The following is a 14,805-nucleotide window of genomic DNA, read 5'->3' as shown; positions in this document are numbered from 1 at the left end:
ACTAAAAATATATTCACACTAAAAAAAAATGTAATAGTGACTCAAAGTAATCTTTATGTAAAGTATGATCAAAGAACAAGATAAAAAATACTGGTCTAGGTGAGTTCATGGCAAGGTCAGTTGGATCAAGGAAGATGGGGAGATGTCTTTAGAGATGCATGGAGTGGGCAGATGCGAATAGTGTGAATGTGGTTGTGGTCATATTGGGATGTATAATAGAGGTTTTCATGCCGACAGCAAATATCCATGGAGCACCTACGAGGTGGTGCCCACCACTGGGGGCCTAGGCACTGGGTCTCTGCTGTGAGTGAAACAAGTTCCTACCCTTATGATGTCATCTAAGCTTCACTGAGGGAGAAAATGAACAAATTCAGAACTGTTGGTGTTATGGGCTTCCCAGGTGGCTCAGTGGTAAAGAATCTGCCTGCCAACGCCTGAGAAGTGGTAGATGCGAGTTCGATCCCTGGGTCGGGAAGATCCCTGGAGAAGGGAATGGCAACCCACTCCAGTATTCTTGCTTGAAGAATCCTATGGACAGAGGAACCTGGCAGGCTACAGTCTGTAGGGTCTCAAAGAGTGGGATGCAACTTAGCAAGCACAGCAACAACAAATAGGTATAAACAAGTAAAGCAGGTGACGAGGACCAGGGTGTGGAAGGAGTGGAGTTGCTGTTTTGTGCAGGGCAGTCCCTGAAGGCGGGTAGTAAGAGAAAGTGAAAGTTGCTTCAGTCGTGTCTGATCCTTCACAACCCCATGGGGTGTAGCCCACCGGGCTCCTCTGTCCATGGGGTTCTCCAGGCAAGAATACAGGAGTGGTTTGCTATTCACTTCTCCAGGGGCTCTTCTCGACCCAGGGATTGAACCCGAGTCTTCTGCATTGCAGGCAGATTCTTTACTGTCTGAGCCACCAGGGAAGCCTGGTAGGTAGAGTGATAGATACTTGATCAGAGACCTGAGTGAGAAGAGGGAGCCTGGGAGAGGGACTACAGCAACATCCCTGGCAAACTCCAGAATCAGTCAGGAGGCCGTAGATGCTGGATGCCAGCAAGGGCAGGCGGGGGCAGGCAGAGTGGAGGGCAAGGCGGCCACAAGAGGATGGGCGGGACGTTGCCAGGTCTCGGGAGTTGCCTCTGAGTGAGACAGGGAGCCGCTGGAGACTGTCAGAGAAATGATAAGAGTCTGTATATGCACTGGGTCTAGAAAGAGGTGATATTTCAGAGGATCAAGAAGAGGAGACAGGACCATCTGAGAATGGGGAATGGCAGACCTAGAGGCAAGAGCACCCCAAGCTCACAGTGAGGGGATGATTTGGGTGGGCTGGAGCAGAAGATGCTTGCAGAGCAGGGTGGGGGTGAGGATGAAAACACCTCCAGACCATATGGTTTCCATGCGACTGTGATCACAAAAAACCTTGGAGAGACGTGTTCAGAGCACAGGGTGAGCCCGAGGAAATGTGATCTAAGGAAAACACGGACAGACTTCCACACTCAGAATCACCAGTCCAGCAGTTGTCTGTGGGCTGGATTAAAGAAGGGAGGACTCTGGTGGGAAGTAGACCTGTGAGAGCATTACTTCAGCAGTTGGGTAGGGGCTTCCTATCATGCTGCAGTGCTAGTCTGTAGGGAAATTCTGGAGTCGTGTGGTGCATCCATTTCTATGGGATATTTTGCTACTGGTAATAACTAAGATCATGACATCCACGCCCATCACTTCATGGCAAATAGATGGGGAAACAGTGGCTGACTTTATTTTGAGGGGGCTCCAAAATCACTGCAGATGGTGATTGCAGCCATGAAATTAAAAGACGCTTACTCCTTGGAAGGAAAGTTATGACCAACCTAGACAGCATATTAAAAAGCAGAGACATTACTTTGCCAACAAAGATCTGTCTAGTCAAGGCTATAGTTTTTCCAGTAATCATATATAGATGTGAGAGTTGGACTGTAAAGAAAGCTGAGCACTGAAGAATTGATGCCTTTGAACTGTGGTGTTGGAGAAGACTCTTGAGAGTCCCTTGGACTGCAAGGAGATCCAACCAGTCCATCCTACGGGAGATCAGTCCTGAGTATTCATTGAAAGGACTGATGTTGAAGCTGAAGCTCCAGTACTTTGGTCACCTGATGTGAAGAACTGACTCATTGGAAAAGACCATGATGCTGGGAAAGATTGAAGGTGGGAGGAGAAGGGGATGGCAGAGGATGAGATGGTTGGATGGCATCACCGGCTCAATGGACTTGAGTTTGAGTAAACTCCAGGAGTTGGTAATGGACAGGGAGGCCTGATGTGCTGCAGTCCATGGGGTCACAAAGAGTTGGATACAACTGAGCGACTGAACTGAACTAACCTGAAAAAGTAAATAATGTATCCACTCCTATAGGCTTGGAAAGATGCCTATGGTATATATATATAGTTCAGTGATAAAAGCAAATTTCAGAGTAATTCATATAAGAGCATCCCACTTAATCCATCAATAAAACCTCTCATGTGCATGCATGCATGTGTGCAAGTGTGTATGTATGTGTGTCTGTATGAGCTTGGTATCAGTCAGGACCATCCAGGCTGTGCTTAGGGGCCCAGGTCTTGCCACCATCAAGGGTAACGGCTCACTCACATGCTCACAGACCCAGGTGGGTCAGTCGAGGGGCTTTGTCCTTCCTTTGCAACCAAGACTGGGAGGAGCTTCATCCAATGTCATGTTTCCATGATTGCCAGGGAGGGAAGGGACTTGGGAAAAGGTGCATTTGGTTTTAAAGTTTCCACCCACAAAGGACATGAATCATTTCTGGTTATGCTTCACTTGTCAAAGCAAATCACATGGCCTCAGCTAATATCAAAGAAATGCTCAATGCATCTCTACCGATGCTGAGAAGGAGGAGAGGTAGAACTGTCTGGAAGAGTCCTGATGATTGCCTGGAGTGGGGAGGAAGGGGTGGAATGGGCAGAAGGGAGGAAGGATGCTTTCTTTGGGGAGAATAGGGAGGGAAATTGTGGAAGAGGGTTTCCTACCGAATGGAAAGGTATTGAGCCCGCCTAGTGGCCGTGACAGCAGAGAGGAGCAGTCAGATGCTACATGCTGGAGTTCGGTAGTCAGAAGATTTTCTTTTTTTTAAGTATGTATGTGAAGAATTGTCAGAACTGATTCTCAAACGTTGATGCCTGGATTGATTGGAGAGGAAGGCATCCTGATTCGAACTGAGTTATCAGGTAAGAGGAACAGGTTTAAGAACATAAAGGACAGTCTCATAATTGGTTTGAAACTTGTGGAGCTTGAAAGTCAAGTGGACCTTCAAGGGGAAGATAACGCATGTCTTGCAAAAGGTGGATGCTGGACCAGAGTTAAGAGAAACTCTCGAAATGATTCTGTTGAGATGAGGGCTGTCTCTTCAGATCCGGTGCTCATGTGGGTTTCTGTGCAGTGTCCAGAACTGGATTGGTCCTCCTCTCCCTTCAGGCTTTGGACAGAGACACATACAAGGGGAATTAGTGGCAGAAATGTCCCCGTGGTAACATGGAACCCAAGTGCCTGCATTCAACATTTTGGAGTCTATACCCACCCACTTTTGTAGGTGTGCCAGATCCATTGTGATTTTACATATGGCCCTATTTGAAGTTGTTTTGGAAAGCAGGCTAAAAACAAAAAAAATAGAGTCCTTTGGGATTAATAAAAAGTGCAGACTGTCCCACCATGGGTCTTAAAACGGTACTAGGCTCTCTCCCTCCAGTCTGCTGAATGCAGCTGGGCATCACTCCCTGAGCTCCCAAAACTTGGCTCCTGAAATGCTGCCACTAAAATCCAAAACTTGATTGAATATGGCTTGCTTAATTGACCTTTAACAGTTTCATTTTGTCATCCAAAAGTGAATAACAGGAGCAACTATATGTATTGGGAAAACCAACCGCCACTATTTTTTCCATTTGGTTACTGCAGATAAGCTTGCCGCATGCTTGCATTTCAAAGCTCAAACTGTTAGCAGAGTGTGTATTAATTGAAATCACATTCAAGTTTAAAAGCAGTCCAAAATTAAGCTGTTCAAAAGTTTTGTTAATTTCAAAGAAATACTAAAGGATTTTGCATTAGAAGAAAAACACGTAGTTGCCAAAGAAGTTTGCCTTTGTAATTGTCAATTTTGATACCTGAAAATATTTGCTTAATACCTCTTATAGCATGGCAACCCACTCCAATATTCTTGCCTGGAGAATCCCATGGACAGAAGAGCCTGGTGGGCTATGGTCCTTAGGGTCACAAAGAGTCAGACATGACTGCAGCGACTTAGCATGCACGTAGGATATAAGAGTTTGGCATAAATCCTATGTGTAGAAATAAAAATACCTTGTTTGAAAGTCTTTCCTGTAAAGTTGCTGGGTATTATGGATCCCAAAGTAGGTTTAACTTTCTTATTGGGCTGGGATTGGGCAGCAGTTGTTTTTCTCATTCTTGAAAAAAACTTTCCCCTGTAGCTTAGTGGTTCTCACAGAGGCAGTGTTATGCCCTGGAAGACTCTTGACGAGGGCGGGAGACATGTCAGTTGTCACAGCTCTGAAGGCGGGATGTTACTGGTGTCTAGTGGGTCAAGGCCGTGGATGCTGCTCTCACATCCTGCAGTGCGCAGCGTCCGTCATGAAGAATTCTCCAGCCTCAGGTGTCAGTGGTGCTGAGGCTGACACCCTGCCTAAGAGAATCTGCACAGTTACTTCTTGACTGTAATACGTGTTACAAGGTCCCGTGACTGTGCAGGAGGGGAATCGCACCTGGTGTCCACCCAGGCTTCTCTTTGTTAAATCCAGAGCAGAGACTATAGTCCATGTCCTTCATGTGAATTCACACCATACGAACTCCTGCAGAACAGCTCTGCCCCGGCTCTGTGTCCTTCCCACTGTGTTGGGCTTCAGGATTCCTTAAAGTAACCTGAGGGCATCCCTCATTGTTCAGCAGTAAAGAATCCACCTGGCAATACAGGAGATGCAGGAGACTCAGGTTCCATCCCTGAGTTGGGAAGACCTCCTGGAGATGGAAATGGCAACCCACTCCAGTATTCTTGCCTGGGAAATCTCATGGATAGAGGAGCCTGGTGGGCTACAGCCCATGGGGTCGCAAAGAGTCAAACACAACTGAGTGACTAAACAACAACATCAGAGTAACCCAGGTCATCCTGTAAAAGTGGGACAAGCTCTTTCCTTGGCCTCACTTGCTTTTTGAGTGAAGACCTGTGTGCTGAACGATGCTCACCAAATCCTCATGCTCCCTGTTTTTCTGACTTCAGTCTGGTCTTTTTTCCACTTGATTTATCACCTTTGTATCCCTTTTGATGTTCTGCTGCTTTTGTAATGAAAATGGCCTATTTTATTACCTACTAAACCATTTTCTTTTCCATTCCAAACTTTCCTCTAAGCTGTTTCACATTGATTTTTTTTTTTATTGAGGTGACATTCACATAACATAAATTAGCCACTTTAAAGGAAAGAATTCAGTGGTTTTTAGTGCATTCACAGTGTGTGCAATATCCAGCTCTGTCTAGTTTCTAGAACATTGTCATCAAGCCCTTTGCCTATTGAGAAGTTAATTGCCATTCCTCCTTGCCACAGCCCCTGAAAACCACCAATCTGCTTTCTGTATATAAATTTACTTATTTTGGATACTTCCTGTAAGTGGACTCATACAGTATGGGGTCTTTTGCCCTAGCTGTGTTCACCTAACCTAATGCCTTTGAGACTCATCCACATTGTAGCCTGCATCAGTACTGTCTTCCTTTTCAGGGCTGAATAGTATTCCGTTGTATGCACAACCCACGTGTCATTTATCCTTTCATTTTTAGATGAGCATTTGTGTAGTTTCCTTCTTTTGAGTATTGTGGATATTGCTGTTATGAGCATGTGTGTGTACATGTATTTGTTTGAGTACTTGTTTTCAGTTCTCTAGGGTATACATTTAGGAATGGAATTACTGGGTCATATAGTAATTGTGTGTTTAATCTTTGAGATTCCCTCTAGGGGAATTACCTCTGAGCTGCTTTATCTTATTAATTTCACGTTCTTGTTCTTTGTATCTACTTCAACTAACTCCCCACAGGTGGCAGCCATCCATTCTCCTTGGGTATATTCTTAAAGTGCTGTGATTAAAAAAATGTAGAGAGTCCTGATATGTGTTCTGAAGCACAGATACTAAATCCTGAGAGTTTAGAACCAGCTTTGCATCCATGCCCATGAGGTGCTCAGATTCACCTAATGTCTGCAGTGATTTGCATGTCGAAACTGAAAACCCCCAAATTTTGAAAAAGAACCTTCTTCCCCCTCTATCACAACAGTTAGTCCTTTCTTGGGACCCAGTGGGGCTGTTTGCACCTGCCTTCTTGTTCTGTCATAATATTGTTTCTTGAATGGTGGTGGTTCCTGGGGGTCTGTGAAGCCATAATGGGAAGGAGAGAGGGAACCTTAGGAACAGGGATGCTCTGTGACTCTCACTGCCCTTCTTCCCCACCTGCAGGTGTCATTCTTCCTCTTCATCATCTTCGTGGTGTACACCATGCTGCCCTTCAACATGCGAGATGCTGTCATCGCCAGCGTCCTCACCTCCTCTTCTCACACCATCGTGCTGAGCGTCTGCCTGTCTGCAACACCAGGGGCCAAGGAGCACCTGGTCTGGCAGGTAGGTGCACCTCCACCTCTGCACAGCGACCTTCCCCATCCCTCCGGGGACGGGGGAAGCACCACACACCTGCCCCAGGTGTGACTGTTGGCTAGTGCCTGGCAGGCGCCCCAGGTCTGCTCTCCAACGCTGACTCTGAGCATTGCTAATGGGTAGCCAGTTCCCCGCCCCCTCTGCAGGTGGAATCGGCAGTCACTTAGCAATCGGCAATGGCGAAAATTGGAAATGGCAGTTCCATTTTGCTGATTGATTGTTAAAAGCTGTTATTATGCGTTATAATTTAGCACTCTTATTTTTAGAGTGAAGCAACTTATATAATTAAATTCATGATTCCCTCCCATCTCCCTCTCTGAGAGATATCCAAAGCCCCATCTTTATAGAGGACAAAAGAGTTCTGTATTTCTTAATCCTCTGGCAAGCCCAAGGACATACAAAATAGTTTCTTAAAATGCTTCAGCAGAAAATTTAGCTTTAGTGCTAAATGGCGTTTCCACGAAGCCTTTCTATTTAATTAGTTGAAAGCATTTAAAAAGCCATTTAATTTCCTGTTGTGTACAGTTGTAAACAGGAGGGGCAGTGGTTTGGGTTTATTCTTAACAGTCTCTTTTTTTAACCTATAAAAAGCATGTTTTATTTTGCTCTGTTGGAGTCAAATGTAACAAATGCAGCCTGTGTTCAAAACGCACTGGATCTGAGAGGAGTGGTTACCAACAGCAGTGTTGTTGAAAAGGGGATTTTAGATGTGGGTCTCTTGAGCCCTGTGGGTCTGAGAAACCAGTTTGTCCTTCACTTGGTGGCACATTTTATTTGGAAACTTGAGGTGGAAATGGAGACCTACCCTTGGGTCTGTAGTAATTGCTCTTAGTTGGAAAGCTTTCCAGGGACCCCTTTTCTTAATACTCCTCTCCTAGTGCTCATAACAAACATGCATTAAAAGTAGGCTGAGCACTTGTGAGACGGCCTGGGCGGGCACTGAGTGAGGGGAAGCTCCTCTCACTTAGCACTGTGCGTGTCAGCCTCACAGTGACTTGTTTGGATTTTACTAACAACCATCCACTCCAGGCAGCAGAGGAAACACTTTCTTCCCTGTGATCAAGCAGACTAGACACTTACCAGTACCCTGCATCGCCAGAGACACACACAGCAGCTGGTCAGTAACTAATCAAATGAAAGAAAGAAGGTGGGTGTTTTATGAAAAGAAGAAATAATCCAGTCATGCCTGGGAAGAGGTGAAAGAAATGCTCCTTTTTACCTGAGTTCCGCCTCAGCTTTTACTTGTTTTGCTTTTTTTTTTCCCTGCATTTCGGAGCCTCCCATGAGGATATTCATGGGACATTCTTCCCATAAATTCCATTCTTTCATCCTCCATTAAGTAGAGTCATTAAGCTCCACCTTAGATGGTCACATGCAGGTCAGGGTGATGGGTATGTTTTATGTAGGAATGAGTACATAATAATTTATGTAATGATATTATGTAACAATAACAATTTGCTTTGCCAGTTTACACTATAAAAATCACTGCAGGAAAGTCCTGGTTACACAGGCAGCGGGGCACACAAACACATTTCCCAGCTCACAGCGTCTTCCTGGTCTCGGGTTACCTTGGAACACATCCCTTGAACATCTTGTACCTGTTTCTTCTGCCTCTTCATGAATCAAGGACGTGTCTGCTGGTGCAGGTGTGATAGAGAAGATATCTGGGAGGTGAGGATGGTGATACCTGCCTGTAAGGGTCAAATGGGGTTAAAATAAAAGGAAAAAGGAAGTGATTTGCAAAGAACCTGGCATCTTTTAGATATAAAGTACTGTGTTGAGTTTTTTTTTTTTTTAAGCACAGTTATTTTCTTGCATTGGTAAAAAAAAATATATGGTAAGGATGTAATCTTAAGTTTTTATTTTCTCAATTTCCAAAACCAACAAAGAAAAATACTTCTTATTGCTGGACAGGCAGAGATAGGATGATTCTAGAATAACAAAAGAATAAAAATTCTTCATTCCGTAGTATTTCATATAAACATAACATTGAAAGGAACAGAAGAATAAAAGGTCAGGTTTCCATCCCCTCAGAAACAATTTCACAGCAATTTCAAGAGCTGAGAAAGGCAGACTCTGCCGATGGCTTTCAAATGGAAGGTTCATAGGTAAACATCAAAGTAATGAAGTAGAAGAGTTTTAAGTGCATTTGGCCACTGCTAGAAATAGAACCTAAAAATAACACTGGTTTGTGATGTGAGGAAAACATTTTATGGACTCCCTTTTATGAAAAGTGTATAAAAGACAGAATGCTGTAGAGTAGATAGTTATATTGCTCTGGAATAATTGTTTGAAGCAAAACTATTTAAAATAAAGAATATTGCTCTGATATAAAGAATAAGGTACCCATCGATGGGGGCTTCCCAAGTGGCTCAGTGGTTAAGAATCCCCTTGCCAGTGCAGAAGACCTGAGTTTGATCCTTGGGTCAGGAAGATTCCCTGGAGAAGGAAATGGCAACCCACTCCAGTGTTCTTGCCTGAGAAACTCCATAGATATATGAACCTTCCAGGCTACAGACCATAGGATTGGAAAAAAGTCACACATGACTAGCGACTACACAATAACATCCCATCCTTGATGATCAGTATCACCTTATCTTTAACGCTCCAAAGAAGCAGTGCATTTATTTAACATGGGTCCCTACTAATCATTTTTTGTTTCATTTTATTTTTTGAACATTGCAATCCATTGATGGTATGTGGAAGTGAAGTGAAAGTGTTAGTCACTCAGTCATGTTTGACTCTCTGCGACTCTGTGTATTGTAGTTCTCCAGGCTCCTCTGTCCTTGGGATTTTCCAGGCTAAACTACTGCAGTGGGTTGCCATCTCCTCCAGGAGAATCTTCCTGACCCAGGGATCAAACCCATGTCTCCTGTGTCTCATGCATAGTAGGCAGATTCTTTTCCCTGTGAGTCATTGGGGAAGCCCCATTTTAATGCCCAGGTGGCCTCAGCCCTGGTCTGCAGATGTCCCTCCGAGATACTTGTCCCTCTGATTTTTTGAGTATTTCCTCAATTTCCAGCACAAGTTATTTTGGTCTGCTCTTGTGCCCTCCCTGGAGAAGGCAATGGCAACCCACTCCAGTACTCTTGTCTGGAAAATCCCATGGACAGAGGAGCCTGATGGACTACAGTCCATGGGGTCACAAAGAGTCGGACACGACTGAGCAACTTCACTTTCACTTTGAGCCCTCCCTGCTCTGGCTCTGAAGTCAGTCATCTCCCCAAGGAGCCCTGGTTCTCTTTGGTGAAGAACGTTTCGCAGCAAGATCTGGGCTTTTGGTCCTTCCATTGCCACTGGGGAGTAAGGACTCCAAGGCGAGGCCGCATGCTCTACCCCTCAGTTAGTTTTCATATTTGCTGACGTATGAAAACACCATGACTTCACACGGATATTTTCATTTCCAATCCAGCGTACGTTTCCTGGCAGTTTTATGTCTTCACTGAGGCTCTCTTGAAAAAAAGTGAAAGTGAAGTTGCTCAATCCTGTCCGACTCTGCGACCCCACGGACTGTAGCCCACAAGGCTCCTTTGTCCATGGGATTTTCCAGGCAAGAATACTGGAGTGGGTTGCCATTTCCTTCTCCAGGGGATCTTCCCTACCCAGGGATCGAACCCAGGTCTCCTGCATTGTAGGCAGACACTTTACCATATGAGCCACCAGGGAAGTCCAACAGTGAAAAATATTTAGCTCTCATGATTCTTAATGTATTCATTTATTTGATGAATCTGTGTGTGCAACCAGTCTCCTGTTTCAACTGTCAGTCCCTCCCCCTCCCCTGTCACTTGGCCCAGCTTCCCTCCCTTCACCCCTCCATCCCCCCCATCCCACTGCTGGGCTCCAACACCCTATCCACGTGAGGCTGTCCTTCCCCCATCTGAGGCTCAGTTCCCTGTTCTTGACTTTGCCCACTGTGGGTACCCTGCACGCCTAGCCCAGCTTTGTCACCTGTGGTGGGTTTAGCTTCTTTCCTGCGTCACCTGTTGGTGCCAATGCGTCTTGGCAGCGACTCACCTGAGGGCTTGGCCCTCGGTTATTCAGGCCGGAAGGAGAAGGACAGGAATGGAAGCGGAAGGGGCTGGGCCAAGAAGAGGAAGACAGTGGGTACGTTCTGGATGGACGTGACTGTGGAAAAGGAAGAGATGCTTTTCGCTTCCTCTTGGTGGTTCTTTGTGCACTGCTCTTGGCCCCTTTTCTTCTCAGTCTTTTCTATCTTTGTTTTGGAACCAGATTTCAAAGAAGAGTTTTTCTGGAATCTAAGATTTTTTAAGGGAGTTTAGACTCCCTTAATAAAAAATGGAATGCATGGTTTCAATATGAGAGAAGACTTACAGAGAAGCCCATTTTGTACTGTCTGTGTAAAAAGGATAATTTGTTTGTCTACCATAAACTTTACATAGATGGCAGAAGTTCTTTACAATTCCTGGTTAACACGAAAATACAGATTTTATCTGTATCAGTAGGATAGCATGCATTTGCCTGAAAGTTTCATAAAAGCAGCAAGGAGTCTTTTTTTTTTTTTTTTTTGCTTATAGTTGTATCCAGGCAAAGGGGAAACTGAGGCTCAGAAAACAACATGAAACCTCCCACCTTATGCCATGGTGCCTACCCCCTGCTTGGACCTTGGTGGAGTGGCAGTTATGCAGCCATTAGGCAAGATTAGGAAGCTGGGAAGGGATCTTGCCCCCTAGACAGGTCAGCTAGTCCATCAGTCAGGAGCCCGGTCCAGCCTGCAGCCCGCCCGTATGTAGCACTTACTTCACCCTGTGTATGTGCGTTGTGTCGGATCTTTTGCTAAACTTCTATAGGTCAGCATCACCAACAGCAGGATACTGAGCCATCCTCAAGGAATTTCCAAATATCCCTATTTACACATTAACAATATTGCATTTTGTGTTTGAAATTTACTTAAGTTTCTTACAGTTTTATGTCCGGCATCTTCCTAACACAGTTTGAATTTTCATTTTCTGTATGTTTTAATTTCTCGTGAGAGAGGGAGGAATTTGAATATAGATTTCTTTTGCAAGCAGGTTATATGAGAATCCATATTTATTAAAGAAGATAAGCTGAACAGTGCTTACTGATTTTTCCAACAGGGTTACTCATTTTTCAGAGAAATTTTATACACTTTCATGCAGTGGATACTTTAAGGTATTTAAGTTGTGACACAATTTAAAACATTTTAGTTTGGACCTAAATTAGAAAATGTAGCCTGTTATCTGTGGCACGTGTGCAGTTGGGAGTAGTGCAGATTTGTTACATAACTGACTCTTTTCCAGTATAATTCAGGAACTGTATATTGGAGTCTGGAGTTAAATTGTATTTAGGATCTAATCTGAGGAGCTCAAAGGAAAAACAGCAGGTTACCAGCTGCCCAGTTTCTGGCTATGGAAGAAAATAATTGTTAGGAATTTGGATCTCTGTTCCTACTGTTTATCTTTAGAGAAGCTCACAATATTAATATTTTCCACAAGCGGGGAAAAGAGACTGTATCACTGTTCATTTTGTGTAGCATTCAGCTATTGATTGAGTGTGATCCATAGACTATTTTAACAGGCTCTCCTTTATCCGTTCTAGAGACATTGTAATTTGGAAGGAGTCGGGTAATCATAGAGAAGAAGTAAAAACAGAAAAGTACCTAATGTGACTAAGTCTTAAAGCAAATCAAGATGCACTTCACAGTTCTGCCCTGGTTTCACCTTCCCATCCTTCCCCCAGCTGGACAGATAAACCCCATTCTCCTCTCAGGGGCAGGAAGTTCACAGCATCATCCCGTCAGAGAGTTTGGTAGGAAAAGTGAAGAGCAGAATAGAAGTAAGCACTGCCCTGCAGGATGCCAAATCATTTAAAAATGCTCCAGCAATTTTAAGGATGTTTGAGGGAACCCTCCTACACTGTTGGTGGGATTGGAAAGTGGTGCAGCCGCTGGGAAGAACAGTACTGAGGTTCCTTAGGAAACTAAAAATAGAGCTACCATATGATCCAGCAATACTACTCCTGGGCATTTATCAGGAGAAAACTACAATTCAAAAAAGTACATGCACCCCAGTGTTCATTGCAGTACTCCTTGAGATAGCCAAGACATGGAAACATCCATGTCCATTCACAGATAAGTCGGTAAAGAAGATGTGGTCCATGTATACAATGGAATATCACTCTGCCATCAAAAAGATGAAATGATGCCATTTGCAACAGCATAGATGGACCTAGAGATTATCATGCTAAACTAAGTTATGATAACAATTATATGTGGAATCTGAAAAAATAATACAAATGAGTTTATTTACAAAACAGAAGTAGACTCACAGACACATAAATCAAACAGTGTTTACCGAAGGGGGAAGGAGGGGAGGGAGGGATAAATTAAAAGTTTGGGATTAGCAGATATACACTAGTAGTTTAGTTGCTAATTTATGTCTGACTCTTGCTTCCCCATGGACTGTAGCCCACCAGACTCCTCTGTCCATGGGATTCTCCAGGCAAGAATACTGGAGTGGGTTGCTGTTTCCTTCTCCAGAGGATCTTCCCAACCCAGTAATTGAACCCAGGTCTCCTGCATTGCAGGCAGATTATATACCGACTGAACAATGAGGGAAGCCCTATATATGAAATAGATAACAAATATGGACCTACTGTAGAGCACAGGGAACTATATTCAATGTCTTGTAACAACCTATAATGGAAAAGAATATGAAAAAAAGTATATAAATTGAATCACTTTGCTCTGCCCCTGAAATTGACACAACATTGTAAATCAACTGCACTTCAGTAAAAAAGAGAATGTGAAACAGAGAGGCTTCATGTTGGTGATTACTTGACTGTAATGATGGAGTGAGACCCAGGTTTATTTTCCAAACTTTGTGAGACTGTTTTGAGGGAAGGGATAGAAGAAACAGGTAAAGGGAAGCCCCATCAGATTCTTAAGTTTGTCTCAGATATTTGATCAAAGGAGCATGAAAAAGAAGGGTTTCTCTAAAAATGAAAAATGCCATCAATCACCCAACAGCTGTCTCTGTACTCTTCTTGAACTTGTCATCTGAGTTCTATGCTTTCTGTTCATTCAAAGCAATGGATTCATGCCAAATGAGACTCCTCATTAGAGACTGATTAAGTGTTGGCTGAATGGCACATCCCACTGACTGACATCCTAACAGGTGGCTTTCCTTGTACTTTCACAAACCCATGCATGTTTGCTACTTGATACACAAAGATCTGAGGCTCTGTCTGTTTCGAATGTTTATTTTTGAGGATGCTCTGTGAAAGATACTGATTTCTAGTCATGAACCATCAGTGGTGCTATTTAAAACCCTTAATGGACAATGAAAAACTCAGCCACCCCTAAAGGGAGTCACACAAGACAGACTCCCTGTGTACTTCCAGAACAAATGGTGACTCTATTAAGTTGTGTGAACTTGAGAGAATAATATATCTGCAGCTGGACTTAGGGGAGAACTTTCCTGTGGTTCTAAGCTATCTTTAAAGAGTAGAGAGCAGCCCAAGGAGTTGGTACAATGGAGAGAGGATGTACACATAGTCACAGGGAGACATTTCAAGGAGAGACAGGCTGAAGATGCTCCTAGTTATATGTAAAGTAAGACTAATGATGATGACTTTTTTCTGGGGCAGCAGAGATGATTGAATGAGATGATAAATGAAAAGGATTTAACTGGGCCGGGTTCATGGTTAATGCATCAGTTAGTAATGCTCAGACACTCGATCCTGTCTGACTCTTTTCGACCCCATGGACTGTAGCTCACCAGGCTCCTCAGTCCATGGGATTCTCCAGGAAAAAATACTGGAGTGGGTTGCCATGCCCTCCTTCATGGGATCTTCCCCACTCAGGGATTGAACCCAGGTCTCTTATGTCTCCTACATTGGCAAGAGGATTCTTTACCACGAGCGCCACCTGGGAAGCCAGTTAGTAAACAGAGTGTTAATAAGAATAACTGCATGGTGATAGACTTACAATATCCTCATTATGTTATTGGAGTGCAGCAGACTAGACAAGCTGGGAGCAGAAGAAGGGGATGTATTAATACTTTGTATACATTTTTGCATCAACAATCATAGCGTGGCTTCTATGAGAATAATATACATCAGTTTTACCTCCCCTGGGAGTTTTATTTCAGG

The 14,805-nt window shown here is 43.9% G+C and overlaps 1 protein-coding gene across 4 annotated transcripts in view; it reads left to right on the top strand.

Moving 5' to 3' along the window:
• ADCY2 (adenylate cyclase 2) overlaps window positions 1-14,805 on the top strand; it is a 456,786-nt gene that overhangs the window by 111,367 nt on the left and 330,614 nt on the right. For all 4 annotated transcript variants that reach the window (XM_055554954.1, XM_055554956.1, XM_055554955.1 and 1 more), the window contains one exon: window positions 6,481-6,642. In XM_055554954.1, the coding sequence (XP_055410929.1) occupies window positions 6,481-6,642 (162 nt within the window). The remainder of the gene's footprint in view (window positions 1-6,480; window positions 6,643-14,805) is intronic.

Source organism: Bubalus kerabau, chromosome 18, assembly GCF_029407905.1.
Source record: "Bubalus kerabau isolate K-KA32 ecotype Philippines breed swamp buffalo chromosome 18, PCC_UOA_SB_1v2, whole genome shotgun sequence".
In the NCBI taxonomy this organism is placed as follows: domain Eukaryota; kingdom Metazoa; phylum Chordata; class Mammalia; order Artiodactyla; family Bovidae; genus Bubalus; species Bubalus kerabau.
The sequence above is the reverse complement of the archived record's forward strand: the minus strand, read 5'-3'. Positions and strand labels throughout refer to the sequence as shown.